General features: G+C 36.6%; 2 protein-coding genes across 23 annotated transcripts in view; one reads left to right on the top strand and one right to left on the bottom strand.

Annotated features, from left to right (window-relative positions):
* The window catches only part of LOC100124057 (intersectin-1), an 80,003-nt gene that overhangs the window by 9,139 nt on the left and 43,550 nt on the right, over positions 1–27,314 (bottom strand). For 6 of the 21 annotated variants that reach the window (XR_004345090.1, XR_004227939.1, XM_016988503.3 and 3 more), the window contains exons 1-24: positions 16,085–16,338; positions 14,908–15,356; positions 14,286–14,439; positions 14,063–14,211; positions 13,690–13,896; positions 12,864–12,941; positions 11,736–11,801; positions 10,776–10,934; positions 10,616–10,642; positions 10,000–10,188; positions 9,542–9,908; positions 9,255–9,465; positions 8,886–9,160; positions 8,692–8,830; positions 8,257–8,599; positions 7,867–8,186; positions 7,611–7,777; positions 7,030–7,531; positions 6,727–6,810; positions 6,401–6,502; positions 6,052–6,060; positions 5,618–5,755; positions 5,417–5,546; positions 5,185–5,349 (exon numbers count right to left, since the gene is read on the bottom strand). Coding sequence is in view for 19 of the 21 variants with exons in the window: in XM_016988503.3 (XP_016843992.1) it covers positions 5,185–5,349; positions 5,417–5,546; positions 5,618–5,755; positions 6,052–6,060; positions 6,401–6,502; positions 6,727–6,810; positions 7,030–7,531; positions 7,611–7,777; positions 7,867–8,186; positions 8,257–8,599; positions 8,692–8,830; positions 8,886–9,160; positions 9,255–9,465; positions 9,542–9,908; positions 10,000–10,188; positions 10,616–10,642; positions 10,776–10,934; positions 11,736–11,801; positions 12,864–12,941; positions 13,690–13,896; positions 14,063–14,211; positions 14,286–14,439; positions 14,908–14,929 (4,003 nt within the window). In the remaining 2 variants the exon portion in view is untranslated. Of the gene's footprint in view, positions 1–5,184; positions 5,350–5,416; positions 5,547–5,617; positions 5,756–6,051; positions 6,061–6,400; positions 6,503–6,726; positions 6,811–7,029; positions 7,532–7,610; positions 7,778–7,866; positions 8,187–8,256; positions 8,600–8,691; positions 8,831–8,885; positions 9,161–9,254; positions 9,466–9,541; positions 9,909–9,999; positions 10,189–10,615; positions 10,643–10,775; positions 10,935–11,735; positions 11,802–12,863; positions 12,942–13,689; positions 13,897–14,062; positions 14,212–14,285; positions 14,440–14,907; positions 15,357–15,484; positions 15,634–16,084; positions 16,339–27,314 lie in introns of those variants that run through there. The other 15 variants (XM_016988509.3, XM_008217500.4, XM_016988517.3 and 12 more) reach the window with 15 other exon arrangements.
* Positions 18,122–25,824, top strand: LOC100124055 (UNC93-like protein MFSD11). Of its 2 annotated transcripts, XM_008217510.2 has the most exons (4): positions 18,122–18,402; positions 22,082–23,008; positions 23,558–23,975; positions 24,065–25,824. In XM_008217510.2, the coding sequence occupies exons 1-3, from the start codon at positions 18,310–18,312 to the stop codon at positions 23,927–23,929; spliced, it is 1,392 nt and encodes a 463-aa protein (XP_008215732.1). In that variant the 5' UTR covers positions 18,122–18,309; the 3' UTR covers positions 23,930–23,975; positions 24,065–25,824. The 2 variants fall into 2 exon arrangements, with proteins under 2 accessions (XP_008215732.1, XP_001607883.2); XM_001607833.4 differs by having other exon boundaries at positions 23,558–25,824.

The following is a 27,314-nucleotide window of genomic DNA, read 5'->3' as shown; positions in this document are numbered from 1 at the left end:
TACAATTAAACTATGTATGGTACAAGAAAATTAACATCTTTCTTACGAGATTAGATTTTATTTGGAGAGAAATCACTGAATTTAAAAAAAAGATGTATTCACAGAATTAAAATTCATATATTTACAAAAAAACAAAATTATGAAACAATCGACTACTTAATACGCTATATAAAATCATTTAGTAAGTATGTAACCAAATGGTAAAGTATTAAATAATTTGCAAAGATCTAAATAATTAAAAAACAATCAAGCATATGGCGGTATCAGAAACGTCTCTCCATGACTTAAAACGCAACAATCTCTGAAATTTTTGCTTTTTACTTATTTGTATGAGTTATAGTAAAAAGTTTTAAAGGCCCCTCACACAAGTGATATACACATGAAAAAATTATAGAAAATATGTACAGTAAATGAGCAATTCCCGAACGATTCTTAATACTAAACAGTAAGTGTAAGATATCGTTCATTGAAGTTATTTTTACGTTATACCAATGATAAACAAAATGACTCGTAATAACGCATGAGAAGTAACAAGATTGTATTATTTAACGTACTTCACGGCAACTATACGTTTAAGTATTACTTAAATATATGCATACTTTTAGTTCATTACAGGATTAATTTAATGTTTTTTTTTTTTTTAATAATTGAGTGGTGGCGTAGGAATGATTTAATATTTTTATACAAAAAATCGTTTTAAACTTTAATAAATGTAATGTAATACTTCTCATCTCTTTTTCATTTAAACTATTGACTCATCCATCATTTTACATGATAAATGTAACTTAGGCCATTATAAAGTTTTAACAGTGATATGCATACAATTAAACACTTTAAACTAAATGTACATGCATGAACAAGAATATATTACAGTTTACCACTATACTAAAGATAATTAAAAGTTTGCATTACATGATGAAACATAATCATTTAAATTTGAAGACAATATCGGTTTTTGGTAATAATGGCTAAACTTAAGATCTTGTTTCTTACAATAACAATTATTAAAATATTAAAAGCGCCAAATACAATCTTTCTTTAACTCTTATCCTCTAAATCTCTTGAGTCCGTCGATAAAGTTGTCATTAAGCATACGATCAAATAACTTCAATTAATAGACAAATCAAAAGTGTATATTACTTCGTATTATAATATAATCTACAATATTATAATATACCACTTATATCGTATTTAAGCCTTGTATACTCGTAAGAGATATAATTTACTTTACATATTGTCTATACTTTCTTTTTTTCATACGACCATGTGTATATCATAATTAATGTGTTCCATCGACTAGGGGCCGAACCTCTGGAGAGGTAGACACATTTTGTACAAAAACACAATGAAAGGGAAAAAAGAATCAACAACAATGGTCTCTTTTTCTGCCCACTACAAAGACGCAATCATCTCTCAGTCCTGGAGCTCTTTCGCGATTATACATCTTTTCTATTTTATATTTACAGAGAAAACGCGAAAATCAATTCGTTTTTTCTATTTTCTTTCGTCCCTTTTCTTCTTGTTTTAAGATAATAATAGATTCGCGCTCCATGTTCTTGGCGATCTTTCTCTCCCATCGGATTTTTCAGCAGGACACACGCGCACACCAGCCTTCCATTATACATGGCTCTGCGATATAAAGCATACGTACATGCATACATGATTGCACAGTTGTTTTCAATAATTTTTTTTTCTTTTTTTTGTTTGTTCTCTTCTATTCGCATTTTCTATACGTAAGCACTGACAGGATTTGTTAACTTGAGATTTTTGTATTTCAAGAACTGGCGATTCAACAATGTACTAGTTTATAGTATATAATAGCTAATTATAATAATAGTTTAATAATGACGCTAGCGTGTTTATTGTGTATTATGAGTGAGTGTACGCGCGATGCCGTCAGCTTGTTACAGAAAAATGATGGAAAGATCTTCAAGGCTCGGCTTCCATTTCGTCGGCAGTTTCGCTTTTCTCTACATAAGACAAAACACTTGCTTTCAGAGGACACCCACGCACCTTTGTTTTTGTTTTAGATTTTCGTTTTCAATAGCCAGAATTGGGTAGGAAAAACAATACACATGAAATACAGATGTTCGACTAGAGGTGTGGGAAGCTTTAAGCTAATCGTTTCTGCTTTTTTTAATCTAACTATCTCACATTGCACCCACCACCTTATTTATAAATTGGCATTCATACTGTCATGCTCACTTATACCCTTATACTCTTGCTCGCATAATATAATGGTCTGCGTGTGTCGTTATAATGCTTTAATAAGAACTTTGTTTTTTTTGTCTCTTTGTTTTGTTTGTTCGTTTAATCTTCCCCTTGGAGCCGCTGAATTCGTCTCTCTTTCGTTGCTCAATCCCCTTGAGCTGAAGCAGGCCAAGAAGGGATGCCTTTTTTTAGTATTTCTCGCGATCTCCTCTTTTTTATCGATATATATTGCATATTTATATATAAATTGTTGCGGGTTTTGCAGTTTGTGTATATATATATATATATATATATATATATATATATATATTCATACAACAACGTTTGCAGCAGCCCATGAGATGCGCACGTGCGTGTTTGCTTTTTTAATGCTTTGCGGTACTTTTTTAATGCTTTTTTAAATATAGAAACTTTGCGTTGAGGCGTTGCGATGCTCTATCCTCTTACGCTGCGTGATTATAAAGCACAGGCGAAAGAACACATTCATTAGTAAGTAACAAGAAAAAATGCTGCATAGCTTTGGTTCTACACCAGCATTGCACTGAGTAAGTGGTTAAATATTTGCCTTATATTTCCTTGTTTCATTATAATCGAACTTAGTTTGATACAAAACTATAATACATTTATTTAATTTACGATTTTGGATTTCATTCGGTAAAATTTGAAATATCGCTTACAAAATATTTTAAAAACGCGCATAGCTTGTTAAATGAGACAGTGAAAAAGTATAATTCCCTTGAGAATAACTATAATTATTTTGATAAGAGAAAAATTTCAATTAATATAACCACTTTCTTGGTAAAATGCCGGAGTATAAAGAACTTGTTCCATGCACTATGAAAAATCTCACGTAATTGACTTGAATAACGATATATAAATGCAATGATATTAAAGCATACTTTTTTATTTGTATAAACTATGTATATTTAATAACAATGTATTAAAGAATACAATTATCCTGTTTGGGTCAACCATGTATCTTCTCAAAGTACGTGGACAAGTTGAGATAGACATTTAAGAAAATTTTAAACAACATTCTATTAATCTAACATCATATTAATTAATTGAACATTTTCTTAAGCGCCCAACTCAAAGTATTTTACTGAACAATCAAGACTAATGATTATTTTAACTGTAAACTACATACTTGAACTAATAGTATATTTTGTAAGATTGTTTTTAAACGGTGTTATTATACACGAAACTGAAAACTAACTACAATTCATTTCACATAACTATTACGCCTTTTATAAAAAATGTTATAAAACATCAAAGATTTTATAAATTTTATAAAATATCAAAGAACGTATAAAAAGAAAATACAAGAAAAATGAGTCTGTTGAGATTATGTCCATACAAATAAATTATTATACTAAATGTTGTTAAGGAGATGAGTTAGTATGACGTTCAAATGAATTAAATGATGACACGAATGACAATTTATTCTTCATCCAAGAAAAATCAGTTATTTATTTTTAAAAGATTTCACTGTCAGTTTTTACATTTTTAAACAAATTTCGTAATGTTAATTCAAGTTAAAATAAAACATCAAAAAAGGCAAATTACTATAACAAAATATGTAGTCATGCACAAATTTATGAGTGTTCTTTAATTGACAGTGCATATTTAAGTTCCATTTAAATAAAGTCAAAATACACAATACGATATTAGGATTGCAAAGTCAAATTTGTACAACAGATTTACAATAGAATATTAACCCTTGTAAGTTTTTCTCGGATCATGAAGCGTAAAAATATGCATGCACCCACTAGTAAGCGACATTTCAAGCACCGATATGAATTACATAGACACAAAGTTTTGTGAAAGTTACTTTGGTTCAATAAACCACTTGTTATATAGGTGTATTACACCTTATGGTTAAAACACAATTACCAACATTAAACTTATATAAGGCACGATCAGGAAGACGAGCTTCAAGCATTAATTAAGCTTTGATTTATTCTACTTCCGTACTAATAATTAAACACGACTGATTTAGAAAAATAACAGTTAACAAACATGTTGTAAGGCTTAGGATTTTCGGTTTCGTATTACTTATAGCGAATAGTTACAAAGTAGTTTTCTCATATATAAATTGTACATGAACTAACGCATCAAAGTTAAAATTCAAACATACCCAATGAAAATTAAAATGACAATAATATAAGTGATAGGTAATGGTAATGATGATTTAAAGATTATATATAGGAACCGTGTAAAGCTAAATATTGTATACGTTACTTGATTAAATTATACTTTATAACAAAGAGCGTGTACGTGTATTCGAGAAAAACAAACAGTAGTATCGTATAGTAGGATATATTGAGGGGTACGGGACGAATGAGTGCCGATTGGTTAACCATTCACAATTAGATAATGGACGTCTATAAACGTTTGCTGAGATTCGATTGATACTGACGCCGCTGCATATTGTGCACGTTTGCAATCTATTGCTTGTACGTAAAGCGAAATTAAATTCTAAAAGAAATACGATGAATAATTTTTTTCACAAATAGCGATTAGGCCTATAGCGCTGCCATACGAACTTTAATCTACTGGAGCGATATCATTTACGATGACTTAAATAAATGATTGATTTGTAAAGAAAAATTAAATTGTAATTCGTACGAATGAATGAAACTCAAGCTAAGAAATTGAAAGCTGATCTTTCCTGTCTAATCTAACAACGGTTTCTTCTAGCTTTTTAAAATAAAATCGATCCAACTTTCTTTGAAGAGCTTAAGTCTTTTTTGCTCGTGATTGAAATATATTTTTAAATAATTCGAAAATATGAAAAAACGTATACTAACTAAAGATAAATAATTTATACCACATTTTTATATACATGTATTCAATTTTTGCAACTTTCAACATTAAAAGCAAAGTACATAGACTCAAACTCATCATACAAAACCTAACTAATCAACGACTAGTACTTAAATAAATACGTATGTATTAATGAATGTTACTTACACATTGGCGTCACGTAATTGCTAGGGAATACTCCAGACTGTCCGTTCAATTCGCCTTTCCACCATGAATCTTCATCTTTAGTCAAAACAACAATTACGTCTCCCTTTTCGAAACTAAGTTCATCGTCATTTTGTGCCTTATATGGATACATTGCCATCACTTTTTCTGTATATTTAAGAGAATCATATAAGAGTGTTTTTTTTTTAATAAATATTTTATATATATTACTAACCAGCAAATGGATCCATTGTTGGTGAATCTTGATACCGATGGGATACTGGCGTGCTGCGATTACTACTGCTAGTGAGAAGCTTTACATACGATGCTGGGAACCATCCGATTTGTCTTTTCTTACCGCGAGCCTATAGAAAAAATTTTTAAAATAAAAAATTCAATTATAAATAAAATTAAACATTTTGTAGTTAATATTTACCTGCAATTCACCTTCCCACCATCCAGACTCCGTCTTTTTGCGAATCATTATCAGCTGGCCCTTTTGTAGATCTAGTTGTTCCACACTTGTTGCCTTGTAGGGGGCAATAACTTGCACGATTTCCGGTTTTCGTCCTCTCTGAATAATAACAAAGTAAATTAGTTAAAGAAATCATATTGTATACTTGAGCTATAAAAAAATATATATATAATAAAATAAATAAATTTAACAAATAATAATGTATAATATCATACTTTATAGTAAATAATACAAACAAATATACAACAATGTCACATACATATGGCATTCGCGTGTATTTACATAAATAAAATCATACAAACAATACAATTAAAAGCAATATTAAAAATATTCTTGCAAATTACAAGCAATATCAACTTTATAGTTTTGTTTGTTTTCTCACAAATAACATTTACCTTTGGGTACTGTGTTGTAGTATTTGGTAGACCAACATTAATTGTTGAACACAATTCGTATGTCGAAAGTGGCGCACCGAGTGTTACACGTCCAACGAGCGCGCGGGAAAAGCAATTAAATATTCATATATTATAAAAGCCAAATGCAATTTAACACTACAAGGCTCAAAGAGTATATCAAAATCTGACAGATAAAAAGTGAATGCACAAAGACTTATGTATATATGTGAAAGACATATATAGGAATTATAAAATATAGATAAATATTTTGAAAAAATTTTGTCGATGATCATCTAGCTCTTTTTTTTAAAAATTAGTTAATGCAGGAAAGGACGTAACAAAACTTTACCTGCTGTGCAGACATGGCTGCAAAATCGGGTAATTCTGCCCTATCTTCCGCCTCAGCTCTCTCTTCTTCAAGCTGTTCAATTGTTTTCTCCTGTGGCACCTGCTGTATTTTTTATTGCGTGGAAAAAAATGTTACAAGTGTTAAATAATTAATTACGCACTATTCTACAGCTAGCATAAACAGGAACACATTATTTTTACATGTACAATTTACACACATTAGCGTGATTATAGATAAGAAGATGTAAATTATTAAGTATCAATTCAAGTAAAATCGAAATCAATCTGCTTGTAAATTAAATTAATCGTGTTAGTAATGATACGCACTGGTTTGTCTTGCGTTTTATCGGCGGCTTCATTCAATCCATCTTGTTTATTTATTACTGCAGGTGCTTCCTGAGTTGTGGTGGTCTAAAGAAAAGTGATATAACACACGTATGAGGACGAGACACAAGTGAAAACAGAACGAATGAGAAACACATAGTCACATGAACCATGTTACATAAGCGCCGAGTATCTACGATCATGTCAAAATTTTCTTTAAGTTACATATAAAAAAAAAAATACTGGTAATGATTTTAGATCGTAGACATATCAGAGGCTTACACGGTATTAGAAAACATATCTCACCTGGACTGGCACGTCGTATTTCTCCACATAGTTCGACGGGAATATACCCTGCCTGTCTCCGATGACGCCTGTCCACCAGTCTCCATCTTTCTTGATAACGAGCATGACTTCGCCTTGATTAAAGTTGAGATCACCTGCCTCGTTGGATGCGTATTGGTACAACGAAATGTAATATTCATTGAGACCATCTCCAGTAGGAGCCGTCGTGGCAGCTTGACCATTCGCTACATCCATTTTAACATAGGATTTCGGGAACCAGCCTACAGTGCCAGTACTTGATTCGCCATAACACCAGACGTCCTGTTGTTCTTTAATTGTCACAGTCTCGCCTTTACCGAAAGAAAGATGTTGTTCGAGAGTCGGTCGGTATTGGTACAAAGTTGTTGCCGTAATGTTACATAATTGGCCTTCTCCCAGTTTTGGTGTAATTGGTTCAACATACGGACCCTCGCCTACCGCCGAACCAGCGTCCGATACATTTTCGGGAACTTCCGCAATTCCTCTGTAATGATCAAAGTCAACGTCTGAGCATCTGTATCTAACTCAATATTCGAAATTATAATTTGTATAAGAATAATTACTCTAGCATTCGTTTCTCTATGCTGTCTTGATGTGTAAAGGCATCACCAGCCACAGGCATACTTGTACCAACATCAATAGGTTCAACATAAGATTCTGGAAACCAGCCCGTGTGACCTCGTATCTCTCCCGCCATCCATCCAGGTTCTGCGTTTTGTACAGGAGGAACCTAGAGTATAAATTCGTTTGATTATTAAATTGTTATTATAATTATTATTGTATTTTTATATTCTTTTTTAAATCATCGCAAGAACTAACAATAATAATATCGCCAGGTTGAAACGAGATTTCGTCCTGGTTTCTTGCAACAAATTCGTAAAGCGCCCTGTACTTCTTCACAGCGGTCGATATTTCGGTTGTTGCTGGTACTGATGCCGCTTCATCTGTAGGCCATGAGTCGACGTCAACTTCGTTGCCGCCCGAGTCGCCCCAAGCATCGTCTCCCCATGCAGCAGTTGCGAAAGCTGCCGGGTTGGAACTCTGTCGCATCTCTAAAACCTTAGCTTTTTTCTCCTCAAACTTTGCATTCAGTTCTTCGCAATTCGTAAACATCACCTCCATTTGGTTTTGTAGCTCCTCTAATTTTGGAATAAAATAATAATCAATCAAAATTTTTGTAAAACTTTTTGCAAAACATTATTAGCATACCTAGTTGTTTATTGCTGTTCTCGACTTCTTTCTCCTTGTCTTTGATTTCTTTTTCCATTTCTGCAATCTTGTCTTCCATTTGTTTTAAAGCAATCTGCTTTAATTTTTGAGCTTCCTGGCCAGCTGGGTCTGCGTTCGCTTTCGTTTTCGCATCAAGTCTTGCTTTTTCTTGGCTGATAGTAAGTAACCGCTGATTCTGCTCGCGCAATTTGTTTTTCAACGCTGCCATTTCTTGTAATTGTTGATCGCGAGTTGTTCGCATACCGTCAATCGTCGTTTTAATCGTAGACACACCAACGCGCGTGTCGCAAATTTTCTGAGACAATTCCTTGACTTTCTCATTCTGGGAAAAGATAAATTTACTTGAGCCAATAATTATTAAATAATAATTCCAAATTTGAATATTACTACTATTAATGAAAAATGTATGATTACCAGTGAGCTAAGTTCAATTGTTAATGACTGGTTCTTTGCTTTAAGTTTTAGGAGAATGTCCTGTTCCTTTTGGCGTTGGGCTTGCAACTCCTGGGACTTTTGTTTCTCCCATTCTAATTGACGTTGTCTTTCCATTTCCCTGTAAGTAATATTTATTAACTGTCCGTTAAAAAATTAAAAGTGTTTATACATACTTTCTTGCAGCTTCTCTTTGTTCTTGAGCTCGTTTTCGTTGTTCTTCTTTTTCTTCTTCGATTTCTTTTTGTCTCATCATTGCCTGTTCTAGCTCAGCTTGGCGCCGTCTTTCTTGCTCTAATCTTATTTTCTCTCGTTTTTCAGCTTCCTCTCTTTCTTTCCTCTCTCTTTCTTCTTGTTCTTTTCGTTGAACTTCTAATAACGCTTTTCTTCTTCTTTCTAATTCTGCCTGACCTTTATCAAAGTTTTCTTTCCTCTTATCTTCAAATGAAGTCTGAAGTATTAAAAAATTGGAGATTCAATAATATCATCAATGCATCTATAGCTACAATAGCCTATAAATAGAAAACTATAAGCCACAATCTTACCTGTGGCATTCCAGCCAATGGGTCAATGTTGTCAGCAGTACCTTGCGAAGAAACAGAGCTTTGCCGTTGTCTTCTAAATGTTGGTGGAATAAGATCAAGCGGAAGAGCTGTCGGAATAACTTCGCCAGCTTTTGCCATATCGCATAAATGCATCGCTAGAACAAATTCTTCACAGCCTAATCGACCGTCAGAATCCATATCAGATAGAGCCCTATAACATTTTAAATAAAACGTGAATACTTTAAATAATTCTTGTTATTAATTACAAAATAAAAAAATTCATGTACCATATTTGTGCAAGAATACCCTGAGGTAGCTGCGACTGTACCATAATATTCCTTGCTTGAGGACCAGATAAAAAGCCAGACCTTGTTCTATCCCACGTATTAAAAAGTTGAGTATATTTCAATTTTGTTTGATGCGGTACGGACCATTCGACGGCCTGCGGTGAGCCGACGGAATGCTGACTGTGCTGGGAGTCTACAGACCCAACTCTATCTATGCTAGGAGGTCTGGCAGTTGTGCTTAGAGGTGTACTTGTGGATACTGGAGTATGTATAATACTACCGTTCATGGCAATATTACTTGCTGGTATTGGAGTCACTGGTGGCGTTATAGTAGGTGCGATTCCTGTTATTCCTACCATCCCATTAGCTAAAACAAAAAATTATTAGAAATCCTTTTAATTCTAATTCACAAAATTTATTCATTAATGTGCTATTAGTATTTAAAAAAAATATATTACCATAACTAATATCATTTGCAACCACTGGGACAATGGATGGTACTGTAGTAGCGCCGGTAGCTAATGGAGGTATTATTCCTGATGACATAGCTTGCATTGGGACTGTCTGGCCCATGCTGAAGGCTGCTGTTGGTACTGGTGCTGTGTTTAATGGAGCAATCGGCGCTACTGGTGCGATTGGAGGCATACCTGAGAAAATATCATTGCTCACTATACTCAATTTTTAAAATATATTTATGTTAAGCTCTCAAAATTATAAAATTTTAGAGAATGCATGTTTAGAATTATATTAAAGCTCTGGCATTTCTGTAAAATTAGCACATTGATCATTGTATTCATAGATGTACAATGAAAACAGAAAAAATAATAAGTTCCTGTATTAACAAAAATGAAAAACTTTACATTTAGAGAAACGGGACATTAGTATGAAACAAAAACGCATGAGGTAGCTGTAAGTCACTAAAAATACTATAAACTACCTGCAAGAAAATTTGCTTTAGCACAAAAATTACAACATGAATAGTAAAAGAGACAATACTGGAAAGCACTAAATCAAATTGTTTTAAGCCTGTTATTAATTGTGAAATCTATACTCTTTATTTTGACCATTGTGTACCTTCCGACATTAAAAGATCGAATAAATCTGCAAAGAAAGAGTAAAAATGTGTAGAAATCGTGTTCTTTTGTTTTTTGTGTTAAAAAAATTCATGGAAAATCATGAAATTTATTATAAACCAATAGAATATTTAAAAGTTTTGTGAAGAATTTTTACTGACCCATGTTAGAAGCTGATGATGTTATTGGCTGAACCATTTGAACAGGTGGAATCATAGGCGGTACACCAGGATTAAGAGGTGATGCAGCTACTGGACTATTTGGAAACGATGGAGGTTGCGGCTTTGGTGGTGGACCAGTCGTCGGTACAAATCCAGCCCCTATTATAAGTGTACATTTTAATATGTATGTTTATTAACATAATTACTTTCACTAACAAAAAAATTACCAATCAGCGCTTTGGCCTAAAAAAATATAAAATATCAAGCTAACTTTTTAACAGAATAATCTTTAGATAGCATGTATAATTACACTGTAACATAAACTGATCAATAACAGAATACCAAACTTCAAAGTATTTTTCTTTCATAGAATCCTTATGATTTTCAAGTGAGCCACTGTTTCACAGGACATTTGCATGAAAAGAAATCATGATCCAGCAATAATGAAGCAGATATAACTTGAAGAATGGAAACAAATTTAATTATTTACTACTAATTTAAATATTTATTTAAAGAAAAACGTGTTTATGCAAAGCAACGAAAGACTTGAATTAACATTTTAGGTAATAGTATACTGAGTATTAACAAAATTATCATGTAAACACAAGATTGTGGGTATGTACATACAAAGTTTTTGCTCTTAACCAATCTCTCTGTTGAACAAACAAAATTTCACCTGAATCTGGTCTAACAAAGTATACATTTATACATATACAGACAAGACAATCTAATTACCAAAATATCACCAAGTATCAAGGTTTAAAGATGTTAAAAAAAAAGAAAAATAAAGTTTTTGAAACATCCACCAGTACTTTATACTTTGTATTTGTTTTATATATTTGATCGCAATATACAAAACTATGATTTGGGCTTCCAACAATATTTTTGTTGACGGTTTAAAAAAATAGTTTTCTACAGTGTTTCATCAATTTGAAACGCGCTGACATCTGTTAAACATACCGATACTGTCAGGAGGTGTAGGTCTTTGCGGAATAGCACCACTTTCGATCTTAGCAGTGGGGTCTCCTTTAGTGCAGCACAGAAAACACAGCATTGAAAAAATCGCAGAAGCGTTAAGCAGTATAACAGACAAGTCACGTCATTAAAGCAGATTATAGAGTAGAAATTAATATAAAAAAATTTTCATCAAAAAATCGTGATGGAACAGTGCATAAAAGACTTTTTCTATATATATAAACTGACACTGTTCTTCTTGTACTGAAAAACATAATGAATGATGTGCATCATTATGAATAAGAACTTCAACATATATGCAGAGTTTAGCAAAACAAAACTGCGAAAATATATTGTAAAAAGTTTTATTGTGGAAACAAATTTTAGGAAAAAATCAATCAAAAAATTAAGTATCACAAAAACCCATGGAACTTTTTTCAATTGAAATATTCTTGAATGTCTGTGTCTGAAAAAATATTAATTTTGTAGCTTTGAGTGCCAATGAAAAAACGCAATTTTGTGTAGAAGCAAGATTGTATATTGGCGCATAGATCAGTTGCTTTTCTAAGCAATGAAATGAAACTCAAAATGTAAATTTATGAATTATGTTGGATGATTCAATTATTATTAAAAATTGTCTTTTTACTCTTCTGCTTACAAAGGATTTATAACGATGTCTTCTACTAAAATTTTCAACACTTAAAAGAAATTGTAATAATGATAAATTTACTATATATCTGGAAGCTACAAACTTTGAATATGATATTAAATAATAGTAATTGAACTGGAACTTTATCTATAAAAACAAACACTCCTTTATAATGTAGCATTATAATTATAAAGAATAGAGAAACGACATAAACTATTCGAAGGTTTACAATCAGTAAAACATAAATAGAACAGAAAACATAATGAACGAGCACTGACATATTAAGCCTTTTGTAGAAAAATATCATTGCTATCAAAAATACGTATATATATATAGAGTAACAGAGTGTATGGTTAAATAGAAGTACACAATAGAATAGAAAAGAGACAAGAATGTATGATCTCGAGATTAGTTAAAACAAGCAAATTAGCAATCAAATAAAAAATGAGCTGGAAAGAGATATTATGCATGGGTCCCCAACGTACCAACTTTACAAGGTGGTGGTCGAGCAGGCTTTGATGGGCGTGTGTTCGCAGCTACAGGCTGTCTACATTGTTGTGATGCTGTGTGCGATACATATATCGTATTTTTTGTTTTATATATATGTATTATGTGTAGTATACAATTTAAAAATTTTTCCCTTATCCTAGGCTTATATTTGTCTGTTCCGATGTATGATTGTCTTAATTATAAGAAAGGTGGAATAAGAGCATTTTTCAGTTTTTCTTAATATTATATTTTGGTTGCAAACACATATTGTTTTAAATTATGTAATAAATGCATATTCCATATTGAAAAGTGCTTAAAATTTAGAAAAATGCTTATTGATTTATACTGTGCATAAGGTGAATAATTGTAATACTACTCTACGTTTGGATCCATCTAATATAAAACAAGACTCATGGTACATTTAAATGTAAAAATGTACCCCAACACGAAGAATCAGTAAAAATGTCACGTGTTATTCCAATTAAATAGTCTTATATGTACAATTTTAGTTTAGGAATTTCTTTAAAGCTATTGACATAAAAGCTCAAACGGCATAATTTTTGACTGATAGGTGTTATCATATCCGCCCGTTCTGATTTGATAATTTATAGTTATAGTAAGTACTAAGCAATAATATTTTCTTTTATTTCAATCATATGACTATTGTAAATGAAATTAAATGTATATATTGTACAGCTTTGACATAGCATATGCTGATTCTTCTACAATTGGTGATAGTATGAGAAAATTGGCATCCTTTGATTGTACTTAAACTGTTGAAATTGTCAAATCTTGTACCAAGAAAATAAATCAGTAACTCACCGACTGGCATTGTCATTGGTGGGACAACTGGAGGTCCAATTTTTGGTATAGCTGCTGGTATAGCTGTTGGTATTACTCCTGGGACAGTTGTTGGCATAGCTCCTGGCATTGCTGCTGCTACAGGTCTTGGAACACTGGCAATATTTGGAACTGGAGATACTGGTGGTATTTGTGAGACTGCTACGGGACTAGTTACACCTTGATTAACTAAAAAGATAAGGTTTTTAATCAAAAATTGTAATTAGATCAATTAAAATGAGTTCAACAAAATTGTGAATTGTATATCATTTCATTCGTTCTATGAATGATATTGTCACGAATGTAGTGATTGATAGATTCAAATGAAACAAATTAATAATAAAAATCAATTCACCAGCAGCAAAAGCTTGTAAACTTCGAATCATAGATGGAGGTAAAGAACTTGGCACTTCAAAACCTCGTAACTTCAAATTGATGAGTTTACATGCAATGCTGAATTCATTGATGTTCATTTTTCCATCCGAGTCTGTATCTGATAAGCCCCTGAAAACGCAAAAAAATTTGAATGAATAATACAATTCAATTTTAAGACAACTGGTATTACTAAATATTTTTACCATATTTGCCCAAGTACTAGAGGAGGAAGTTGTGACTTTAAGAAAAAGTCTTTCGCTTGTACTCCAGTGATGACTCCATTTGTAGGTTTGAGCGAATCAAATTGTTGTTGGTATCGAGCTCTCTCATGCATTTGAATCACCCATGGGTCAGTGCCTAATTGGAAAACAAGTGATCACTTTGATTATTTTTACAGTTCAGCGCTTAAATACAGAGATGAAAGTACTAATAAAATTCATTCTCATGTAATGATAGAATTTATGACTGGAATCATCTTAATTCATAAAAGGTTGAAGCAATTCTCATTTTGTTTTAAGGCCTGCTCCAAATTTTATACAATCATAAGGTCGACAGCAATCAAAGCAAGGTGCCACGAATCAAATCTGACCGGTTTATCAATGAAAATGATTCAAACTCTCGATAAGCTTGCAAACATTTCAGTACAGAGAAACTTCACTCCCAACTAACATCAGTCAATACTTAGCAAACTGCACCCAAGATGCCTAAGACTAGATAAACAGCGGTGATTTATAATCAGCCTATTATAAGAACAGCTTCAAGTACTCCAATCACCCGAACCGTGTACTAGACAAAGTAGGCCTCGAACCCACATAGACTACTTACCCGGAGTCATTGGACTGGTCATCCTGCTGCAGTTGGCTGTTCAAGCTCTGTCTCGGGCGTCCGGGCGATCCTCGGAGCGCCAGCAAAGTGTCAATCTCCTCGAAAATCCTTCTGTACACTCCCTCGACTTTCCGCTTTTCAGAAGGGTCGCTGGCTTGACAGCTGCATCTTAGGCTCAGCAGCAGCAACAGCAGCAGCCTCTTCAAGGTTAGGCTCTCGCAGAACTCTTCTTTGCAGAACAGAGCGACGACTACTGTACAGAGCCGCGATCGATCCGCTCGCTGCTGTCTCGCTCTTGCTCGCTCCCTCTCTCGACTCTTGCACCGCCTAATATTAATCCGCGCCGATTATTCCTGCCGTGGGACGACAGAGCAGTAGTAGGAGCCGAGAGTCGGATGCAACGGCTCACGCAGCTATACACACAGGAGACGAGGCTCGTTCAGCAGCTCCTAGAGCAAGAGAAGACACAAGAGGGCGATGAGAGATGAGAAAGATATACACGCGCGGGTATATGCGTGCGTGTGAGCGTGCGAGGGGCTATGTGTGTATACGCGAAATCGATGAGTTAAAGGCCCACCACTTGCTCGCTGGCGGTGCTGCGCGCGCGAATCGCTAGAGAAAACGCCGACTCCTAGCGCGGGGCGCGCACCCCCTTGACACATATATATATGCGCGCGCGCGGCGCCGATATACGCCTTTCCGGAGAGCCGTTGCAAAGAGGAATGTAAGCAGCGTACGGATGTACCTACGAACACCGACACCGTTTCGGCACCTATGTATAGGTATATATTCACTCGGCAAACTCTCGGTACGAATAGAGAGAGAGAGAGAGAGAGAGAGAGAGAGAGAGAGCGAGAGAGAGAGAGAGAGAGAGAGAGAGAGAGAATGGGGGGCGGACACACGACAGGTGCCCCGCGAGTCGACCCTTTCACGCTCGCGCCGTGACACTATTCAAACACACATCAGGCAGGATATGGGCACGACGAGCGTCTTCGGGACGCGCCCGCGAGTCTATTTTATAACCTAAAATCGCGGCTTGACGCACTGCACTCCATTATCCAGATTTACGTAGAGACACGCCGGGAGGGCCACTACGTATACTCGACTTGACGGATGTAATTATCAAGTATAGGTACACAGAGGCAGCATAGAGGATGCCGTTACAGAGTGTAGGTACCGTATCGTCGTAGTCGGTTAGCTGTCCGGGTTGTGTCGAAGCTCTGGCAACAGGGCGTCTCGACTCCACACGTCACTGATGACAGCAGCAGCAGCAGCTCCAGAGAGCGCGGATTAGAGCGTGAACGCACACCTCCTCGGCAATCTTCGGCCGCGGGAATCGATAGTCGCGAGCGCTGCGCCGTCTCGCTCTTCTCTCTCTCTCTCTCTCACTTTGGTCGCGCCGTCCTTGTCGCGCCGCCGCCGCTGGAATGTAGTGCTCGATGGAATAGTGTGTGACACCCCCCCTCTTTTGGCCCGGCTCTCTCTACTGTATTGTTGGATGTCACTACTTATTGACATGTTGAAGTTTTTTGTTGTTGCCACGGGTTTTTCGGGGTGGAAGAACGTTGTTTTCTTATAACAGGATGCGATTTCGAGAATTTTTTCAGTTGGAAGAGTGCAGATTATTGGATTAATTTTTTTTTTCCAAGTTGAAATTGTATTGTTATACGCGGTGCTTCTGGAACATTTATTATCGAAAGTTTGCTGTAAAAATTTAATGTTTTGAAAGTAGCGGACTGCAAAAGCTGCGCGCAACGCGCATGCGCGACGTTACTTTTGGTTGGCGCGAATTTTCAAATGCCCAAGTGTTGATAACCGCATTAACGACAGCTCCTCTCTATACTTATGAACATGCATAAATTGTTGTCATTAAGTGTTTTTATTTCAGAAGATATGCTCGCTTTAAATATAACCGTGTGCGTGTGTGATGTAATTGACAAGTATATAATATACGAATAAGGGGGAAAACTTGCTATAGCTTGATATTAAATAATTGCAATCAATTGAGTTTTTTTTTGCAATTTATGTTGTTCCAAATCTTGTTTTTTGTTTTTGTTTTTGCATTCTTAAACAAAATTAAACTCTTTATAGGCTGCACAATTAGCGAAGATAAGATTGGCAGACAGCGATATCACTCACCATTTTCGCTTGTTAAACGCACTCGTTCAGCTAGAATTCGTCCCATAAATTATCAAGGCTATATCCCTGCGGTTATTACGTTAATTGATACTACATCATAATTGTTCTCTAGTGCCATCTAATTAACGGTATCGCCATTAAAATACAATAGCTGCTTTATGTTCATTGGGACTTATATCCGTAATATTAGAAAAATCCTTCACCCGGCAGCGGAAGACTTAATTTATATCCTTATAAGAAACTTGGCAGAAAACAAAGCATCCCATCGGCAATTTCCAGTATAAATCTACGCTGTGTGAATATTTCGTTGAACCAGCAATCGATAATCAATACACGCGCAATATGTATCTAGCCTAAGAAAAAATATTTTCCAATCTTAGACAATCGATTAAATAAGCGTGAAAATCCGAGAAACCTAAATAAATAAGGAACGCCTCGATATCGATTATTGTGAAACGTACGACGGAAAATTCTCCTGCATGTCAAATGTTTAATTGGTAAGTATTATAACGCGTCATGCGAGACTCTCTATTGAGGTCGATACATTGCACGATTGTAATAAATTGCATAATTTTTTTCTCTTCTCCGTTCGATGTTTCCCTAAAGAGCTGCATCGCTAAATTCGAAATTGATATCGCGAGTATAATGACGATAGCCTTATCTGCTTGTGCCGTTATATGGATTTCTGTCATACATAAGAGCTACATTTTCGAATACAAACCAAAATAGCGACTTTTCCGCTCAACTAATTCCATCAGAAACAATTCCAAATTGTATGTTCTATTTCCTGCACGTATCTGAAACTTTCACGCTCGCGACACACAGTCACACCCACACAGCAACAGTATAACGAGCAAATTGCGTCGCCTGTGTATCCCTATCGCACAGAACCCAGTCATATAGTCCCAGCCAACGCATATCCGAACGAAAAGCCGGCGTACATCCACGCTACATGAAAATGCCCCCCTCCACACCGCGAGTATAGTACAGAGAGCGAGCGAGAGAAAGAGAGAGAGAGAGAGAGAGAGAGAGAGAGAGAGAGAGAGAGAGAGAGCAGGGCGAACCGCGTCGTAGCATCAGTAGTGTATTACAGTCAGTCGGTCGCGCGCTTTCCTCCCGAGACCTGCGCATAGTCGCCATCAGCAGCTGTTGCGAGAGACCGTAGAGCAGAGCGCAGTGTTTACGTCGGGACTTGTCAGAGAGTGCCAGTAAGCTCAGAGTCTCTCACGTCTCTCCCTTCCCTTTTCGATACACTGCACCAGGATGCAGGTCGACAGGGGCTTCCTCAACGTCATGATCCTCAGCTGGGGGTTCATGCTCGTCTTCACGGCTTTCCAGACTATGGGAAACATACAGGCAAGTGTAGCTATGCGTGGGCGTCTGTTTTCTGCTCTATACATATATAGGTGTATACACACGGACAGTGCGTGGAGTTTCTGCTTTGTTTTCGTTATTTGCAGTCACGAGCACCGACGCGCGAAATCCGAGTTGAACGCGTCGATGAGACTATTATAGGTACTTAAAAGGTTAGGAAGTTATTACGTGATTGGAATGCTGCGTATTGTCGGCTGATTTTTCGTTTTTTATTTAATCGCTGCGCCTTAATTATTCCGAATGTTGGCGCACGTGAACTAAGTGTGATTTAATGATAGGTGTTAAAGGCACATAACGGGTAAATTGTGAAAAAGAATGATGTAACGCGGAACGACTTTTCATTGTATTTGCGCGCAGGAAACTAATAAAGCTGCAGGAAAAAATTGTTAAAGGAAAGGTTAAGAGCAACCTGTTCGGAACGTCGAATAGGGTATATATACCTATGTAGATAAGTTTTTAAAACGTTGGAAAAAATTTAACTTGGCGCTATCGAAACAGCCGACAAACAAGGCGATAAATTTCAGCGCTTCTTTGCATATAAAGCCAGAACAAAAAGTCGGATTCTCGCCTATAAATAGTTGTATCCAAGTTTCGAAAAAAAAAAACAACGATACACACTTCACCGATCGACCGTACTATCTCTTTCGCTACATTAACTTTGCGTACACAGACTTAATATCACTTATCTCCGCGGCGAAAGGAGAAAGTGAAGTCGGCCTGTCAAAAAAAAGTCACCGTATGGTGCAGCATCAGGTATATATAGCACACGTTGTTTTGTGTCCACGCTACTCGGCGGGTGCAACGGCCGGTCGATAGACGAAGGAGAGAGAGAGAGAGAGAGAGAGAGAGAGAGAGAGAGAGAGAGAGAGAGAGAGAGAGAGGACGAAATAAAAAGGCAGATGTGTCCGGTATGCAGCTCACTGCATCGCCTCACCTTGAGAGAGACGTGGAATGCATACCTGTATGTTTGTTAGCGTCTTCCTGCTCGTGGGATCTCTAAGATGCGTGTAGTGGAAAATTGGTATTGTTCGGCATTGAACTCGATCGGGAGAGGATGAGACGATTTTCCACACGCGCGCGGATGGCGCTTTTATTTTTTCTAGGTCGGTTAGGTATGCGGTGGATTTAATTGTTGGCGTATACTGAGATTTACAGGAAGAATTTTAGGATGCTTGAGCGCGCGTTCGTTATTTATAACGCGTGTCTTTTTACAATGAGCGTTATGACTCAGGAGATAAAAATCAACGGTCGAGAATGTTATTCTTTATTTGTCTCTCGGTTTATAAAGCGAGCACAAAAGCGAAAAATATTATAAATTTATGGCAGACATACATCGTGAACTTTTATTATGCAGGGCGAAAGTGCAATTAAAATTGCAATTTCAGAAGGCGTGTGCTTATTATTTGGATTATAGGGTTGAGTCTGAAACAGAAAAAGTAGGGATTCCTGCTTTATTTATAGACTGTGTACCGTAATTACTAGTGTTGTAGACCATTTTACCGCCTGCTAGTGTGCAAAGGTCGTAATCGAAACTTTCAAGGTAATTGTTTGCCATACATCATTTTAAATTGCTTTGTCTTGTATATGTATATGTATGGAACTGTATAAAAACACTGCATCTGTTGAACGAGTTCTTTAAGCCTTGGTATATGACCGAGAATAACTTTGTGCTAGCTTATCCGCGAAACGTGAATAGACTCGAAAATCAGCTCCGTAATAGAAAATAAACAAGGGACACGTACGTATAGCCCGTATTTTGCAAGCTTTCGTACGCGCCCAACAGTTTCTTAAAACTCGACTTGCATAACATGCAATTAGTAGTTAAATTGTATAGAATGTGTGTTTCGAAATTTTTCAATTTCTTATATACATTTCAATAGTGTTGTATAGTCTGAAAGAATTGTAGTTTTAGTAGGTTATCATAGTTCGAGTCTCCTTTGATTGTTGATCGTAAGTTCCAAGATTATCGTGATCTCGATTAAAATGGGAGCGAACATACGTTTAACGCTGACTACCGTTAAAATTTTAACGAGATGAGATCAGTAAAAAATGTGATTTAATTTTCCGAGCTAAGATTTGATAAGATTTTATTACTTTTGTTTTATATTAATTACAGTTTCGAAGAAATGATACTTACAATCATTCGATTTTCTATCACGTATTAAAACACCTCATATAATTAATTAATCTGTTCATTATAACTATAGTGTGTGACATTTTTAATCTACTATTGTTTTGATATTCCCTCCGACTGCTTGGTAAATTTTATCACTAGCTTATTTAGATATCAGCCTGAATAAAAAAGAGAAGTCAATGTCAGGCTCATGGTTACACCGTTTGTCAAATTTCGCGCTGTTTTTGTTTTTCCTTACAAGAGAGCAAACGATAAGAGATGGCCATAGTCTGATGTCTTCTTATCGTGCCACACACAGCGAGGAGTATTTGTAGTATCGTCTGAAAACCCTTAAATACACAAATAAAAGACGAAAGAAAAATCAAATGATTTATTGTACTAAGATTTGCCGTGATAATCAGCAAGTTACTACGCGTAAAAAGAATATACACACCGAATACAATCTATATTTTACAATTTCCTGAACAACAAGTTCCCATTTCCCGCGGTGCGGGAAAAATTGCAGTATTTGAGATTGCATAATCCTAGTGTGCTGATAAACTTTATATACGACCATGCTTTGATGAATTACTAGTATTTATCATCGATAATACTCTTATCGGAGCAAATTTAATAACATTTTTTTGCCGTATACCTATTATTATTTTACATTCTCCATAAAGCAGTCAATCTTATAGTAACTAATGTATCAATTAATCAGCCCAGACACCTATGTAATAGATACCGCTGTTCTATTCAACGTACCTGTGCTCTGAAAAGAGAAACTATGTCCTGACACGATAAATTTGATTTTTCATGGCTATTCAAGTTTAAAATTCAGAGTGAAAGCGAAAAGAAACTAAATTTTCGTCACGTTCAGATAAGATGAGCCCTGCAGAGTTCAACTTTATTAATCATGTTGCGTAAGTCTATTATGATGCGAAGCCAAATGAATTAATATCCGGTTGTCGATGATGATGCTTACGTTGTATACTTTACAAGTATATTCGTTCTATGACACCGTTCCGAATAATATTCGCAATTCAAATTATTAACATGGATAAGATAAGGATCTATTTGCAATCTCTTCGTTAGGAAAAACCGTCAGTAAAATTTTGATTGGCTTTAACAAATACGTAGCTCCTGACCTCAATGTAGACTTCAGAGAAATGCAAGTACAAGATGACAATAACATAACGCGCAGAGGTATTATTAACATAATTTCCTGTTTAAAATCTCGAACGATTTCGAAGGAGATCAAGGTAAACATTAGTTTCAGCGCGTCGTACCATTCACGCATTTTAAACATCGCAAAAAAAAAACGCGTACACCGAGCCGATGTTAATCAAATGATTTGTCGAGGACAAAGCCCCCGGTGTGTAAATCTCCTTTTCGTTGTCGGCAAACGTCTACTTTCTATTTACTCTCAAACAAAAGATAGCGAACATTGTATGAGCCAGCGACAAACAATGATATTAAAGAGCACAAATACAATCTGACATGATCAAAGGATGAAAGCCAGAGTAATGAACCAAAATAACTTTGCAGAAAACCGTGCTGGAGAGCATAGCCAAGGAGGATCCAAACTTCCACGGCGATGGCTACACGAGCTTGGCGATAATCTACGCGGCGTTCGCTCTGTGCAACTGGCTGGCCCCGTCGTTCATCTCGATGACCGGTCCCCGCACTAGCATCGTCGCAGGATGTGCCTGCTACGTCTTCTTCATCGCGACCTTCCTCTACCCGCGCACCGAGCTCCTGTACACGGCCTCGGTGATCGTGGGCCTCGGTGCAGCCCTGGCCTGGACAGGTCACGGGCTCTTCCTGACCGTGAACAGCGACGGCGACACCATGTCCCGGAACTCGGGTCTCTTCTGGGCCATCTTCCAGTCGTCCCTCTTCATCGGCAACATCTTCGTCTACTTCGTCTTCAAGGAGCCGGTCATCAAGGAGGATGTGCGCAACCTGGTCTTCAAGGTGCTCACGGGTGTGTCGGTGTGCGGTCTGGTGCTGTTGCTGACCCTGAGGAAGCCACCCCAGCAGGTGAACATGGGTCCGGCCGAGGGCGTCTCCAGCGCGGACAAGGAGCTGCAGATACCCGAGCCGCCCAGGGAGAAACCGCTGCTGGCTGCCTGGCACGCCTTGAGGGACGCCTTCGAGCTGTTCTTCACCCAAAGGATGCTGCTGCTCTCGTTGACGTTCATCTACACTGGATTGTCGCTGACCTTCTTCTCCTCGGTCTACTCGTCCAGTATCGGATTCACCAAGGGTATGGGGGAGGACCGTAAGAGCCTCATCGGACTCTCGGGTATCTGTATCGGAATAGGCGAGGTCGTCGGAGGTGCTCTATTCGGTGTGTTGGCCTCGAGATTCAACACCTGCTCGGGATGGCCCGTCGTCGCCACTGGATTCGGTCTGCACTGCTTCGCCTTCGTCGCGGCGTTGCTCAACCTGCCCAACGGCGCTCCATTCAGCGTGAGTATATTTTTATGAGACATTTTTTTAAATTTAATTAACAAAATGCGTAACGGGAATTCTGTTTATGGATTCTTCGATCGAATTTCGTTTAAATCGAGATACTTTGTATAACGATGTTGCAAGCTCGAATAACCTGTTGTAAGAATCGTTCTCCAGTTTTGTTACAACCTGCACGCAATGCGCTCGAGTCGTTGCCCTTACGAGACTTCGATACTTACTGCCTCGTTATAAAGTATTACGTATAAAGAAACGACTTTTTCCAGACATTCGAGTATGCTTGAGTATATAATAGCCGTTCCAATTGAAACGCTCGCAAAAATGCGACATCAAGTGCGCAGCGATAGCCTTTATCTATGATGCCAACGCGAATTTTTCAATCCAATAAGATCAATAATAAACTTAGCCTTGGCAGAATTAACCGCGACTAGAAAAGCCCCTTTCGTCTCTCCGCGCGTCCTCGATTTCTCGCTAGAAAGTAAGCCGATAACCCACATTGGCGGTAAAAAAAGGGGAGACAATTTCACCAACTATTCGCAAATCCCACAGGACACGGAGGAGACGGGTTTGATCGCGGCTTCGCCTGTCCTGGCGATGGCGGGCAGTTTGACCCTGGGTCTGGGTGACGCCTGTTTCAACACCCAGGTCTACTCGCTACTTGGAACCGTCTACTCGACCGAAAGTGCGTCGGCCTTCGCCCTCTTCAAGTTCTGCCAGTCAGTCGCAGCTGCTATGAGCTTCTTCTACTCGAGCCACCTGGGACTTCACGGACAGCTTGGGATACTCGTGGTCTCGCTGGTACTCGGTACCGTGGCTTTTTGTTACGTCGAGATGAAGCACAGACGCGCCAAGAGGCTCAGTACCAACTCCTGCCCTGAAATCGACGGCGATAAGGGTAACACTAGTCTCTACAGTGATTAGGTGGACGACTGAGGAGAGAAATGAGTTGTGTGTTAAGCCAGAAAGGGTAAACTTACGACTTTTTTTGCTATTGTTGTTGTACGAAAGTACTAATGAGAATCTGAAGTTTTATCGTTTCGACCGATTGTTTTTCAGCTATTTTCAAGTTCGAAAACTATTTCGGTTAAGATGGAAAAATTTTAGAATTCATAAGATCCGGTAAAGTCTCGGTGATACAGTGAGATAAGAGACGTGCCAAAAATATCACTGATTGCAGTGATAGCCAGGAGAGTGCATTTTTTAATGAAACGTGAAAGTTTACTTTTATAGATTGAGTAATATCTTACGTATGATATTTTGTTATAATAATAACGAAGTATTGTGTAATTTTTTTGAATTCATGCAAGTCTTGAAGGAGTCGCACATCACATTGACGTAAAATGGCTACGAATACATTTTTATTATACATTAATATTGTATAAAACGAATGCGATCGAAAAAAATGAATATGTAAATATTTCTTATACATAACAAGATATTCTTTTTATTATTTGCTTATTTGATCATTAATCGGTACCTTCATTTTAGAGTTTGAATTATAAAATCACTTAAACTTTATGATAATATATATCCGTTTAATTGTTTTACTTCTTTTTTGTATAATTGTATGATTGTCTGTTATATAATGCCTTTTTAAACGAGTTTGAAAGTCACATTTTAATATCATTCCTGCGAAGGACACAATCAAAAGTATATTTTATTATTCATCAGATTTTACTATGCACATGATTACGTTGACAAGATTTTGTATTATTCCTTGAAAAAAATGTGAAGGCACAAAATACTTGTTCATGGTATGTTTTATTAGAAGTACAGAATGCAACCTATATATACGTCAATAATAATATGAACATCACTTGGCATTCTTTAATTTTATGCGGTACATTTTGTACAAAATGAAAGTTGCCGAAAGAAATATAAATTCACTTTAAATTTTTTAATTAAGAACAAAACGATAATACTCGACGAATAGCAATTTTAATGATGCGTTCATGATATTGTTACTAAATATGTATATATACAGAAAAACTTTAATTTAAAAAATATATGTACGAAAGTCATATATTTTAAATCATAAGTCAAACATATTTTTAGAAATGTAACGGAAGTAGTACATTTGGATGTTATAAATTATTTAAGTAACCTTTAAGTAAATCACACGCGCAGAATTTTGTAATCTTATTTTGCCCGCAGCTTATCATCGATTGGGTTCATCAATGTATAATGTAATGCGATGAACAAATTGTAATCTAATCAAAGCGTTGTAAGCCAAACTAAAGTATTTTTTCTCATACTTTCGAATTTATAACTCCCGAACAAAGAATGTGGATACGCTATGTATTGGCTTTCGAAAAATGGAATTTTTCAAAATAGTTGAATTACACGCATGCATCTGCGATGGTATGTAGTTACCGATGAAAAGTTAATCGATGCATTGTTAGAGATACATCACAAGTAGACAAGAATAAAAATGAATCGCCAATTCAAGAATTTATATCGTTATCGTTAACAATCGTTTGGCCGTTCCGATTTTCTTTATCGGAATTTACACGAGATATAGAACGCGTCCTAGAGTTCGAAGCGCCTGATTTGTCAACCTGAGTGACGTCGTTATCAATTAAGTAGCGGGAACTGGCTTTGTGTGAATCGTAAACAATCCGTCGCAATAAAGGGTAGTTACAATTTGCCATCCTGCCGAAATCGTGTGCTTTACTGTCTATATTTTAATATATTAATGGAATAAGCGTAATAAGGTTGTTCAACATTCCTCTGTGTGAGTCACTTTTGGTAATGTTAAGAAAGAGAATTGTACTTTCAAAAAGTCAAATACATTTTTACATGATCCTATTACAAAATTTAATGCATTTTATTATCCTTCATTTTTAAAATAATTATAAAGTTCTTAGTATCTATGATGTATTCATTCATAAGTTTGTTCAACAATCAGTTACAGGAACTAAAGATATATGAAACAAAAGGAATCTGATTATGGTATTAGAAGTATTTTTATTGAATTCGATATTTTAAAACTTTACCACACAAGTAACCATTTATCCATAAATTTTTCTAATGATATCCGTTTTCGAAATTGTATTTATCTACTAACCATAAGCAGTCTTACAGTTTGCTGAAAAAATAGGTATCTGTCGCACGATATTACCAACGGCTAAAATCGCTGTCGAAAGATGGCGCCACTGTCTTTGGAAAAACGCGTGAAAGCCAAGCCGCTATACCCGTGGAAATGGAATCTACAGCAGTGAAATGTGGATGCGGAGTCCGACGCTTCTTCGAGAAAAATAAAGTAATCAAAGAGTTGGATCGATGCAGAGTGACAATACGGAAGTAATATAGGTAAATATTAACAATGAAAGCAATATAAAGAACGATTATTCAGAAAATGTAGGTAATATAGTGATTTCAACGCAGGGTACGGCAGTGCTATTTTTGTGCTCAGCTTGTATGAAGATGGCGTTTACAGTTTTAAAAACTCTCTCAAAAATCTGGCTGTCTTAGAAGAATATTTGATTTTAGTATCTACATAAGCTAGCAGTTATTAAGATATTCAGATTCATTAGAATCAATTGCAATTTTTTACACGATAACGTGGAAGAAATTGATAAAAAAAAAACCATAACAACCTTGAGTAACAAGCGTAACCAAACCTACGAAATTCGGTAATAAACAAAGAAAACTCTATCGCGTACCGTACCTTCTAAGAATTCGATACAGATTTCCTTCTCCTCGAACAAAGATCTCATAAAACTCGAAAAGCCATAAATTAAACGTTTCAAACAGCCTCGTACACGACACAAAATTTAAAACGCCTCCTCGGATTCCCTCAGCCCCGCTTTTAGCGGCCGTGCACCGTGTAAACTCCTTCTTACATACCCATATACATTCGCACACGAACATAAACGAGAAGAAGAAGCAGAGAGAAGAGAGAGAGAGAGAGAGAGAGAGAGAGAGAGAGAGAGAGAGAGAGAAACGGAGTCGGCGAAAAAGTCGCGCAACCGCATGACGGATCGTGCGTCAAAAGCGTTGCAGTTCTGGGGAGAAACCGCAGTCGCCGCCGCCGCGACACCTACACGTACAACACCTACACGTATGGGTCAATGTTCCGAGAGCGAGTCTCGCTCGCGAGAGCAAACCAGAGCGTTATATATCTCGTTATCTCGCCTCGCCACTTCTCGGCCGCTTTTACTAGTATTTTTGAGCCGCGCGTTGCATAAGACAATTTGAGGAAATTGTTACTGCGCTCGCGCGCGGCTCTGGAAATTGTCCCGACTCGAAAATTAATTGGATTGAAAATTGCAAGCTCGCTCGCTGCGACTTGCGCAGTCATTAG

Source organism: Nasonia vitripennis, chromosome 5 (assembly GCF_009193385.2).
Source record: "Nasonia vitripennis strain AsymCx chromosome 5, Nvit_psr_1.1, whole genome shotgun sequence".
NCBI classification, from domain to species: domain Eukaryota; kingdom Metazoa; phylum Arthropoda; class Insecta; order Hymenoptera; family Pteromalidae; genus Nasonia; species Nasonia vitripennis.
The sequence above is the reverse complement of the archived record's forward strand: the minus strand, read 5'-3'. Positions and strand labels throughout refer to the sequence as shown.

Bases quoted from the DNA above. Each gene is read 5' to 3' on its own strand.
- LOC100124055 (XM_008217510.2), top strand. From the start codon at position 18,310: ATGCAGGTCGACAGGGGCTTCCTCAACGTCATGATCCTCAGCTGGGGG. The intron at 18,403-22,081 runs GCAAGTGTAGCT...ATAACTTTGCAG, and splicing joins AGACTATGGGAAACATACAG to AAAACCGTGCTGGAGAGCAT. The intron at 23,009-23,557 runs GTGAGTATATTT...CAAATCCCACAG, and splicing joins CCAACGGCGCTCCATTCAGC to GACACGGAGGAGACGGGTTT.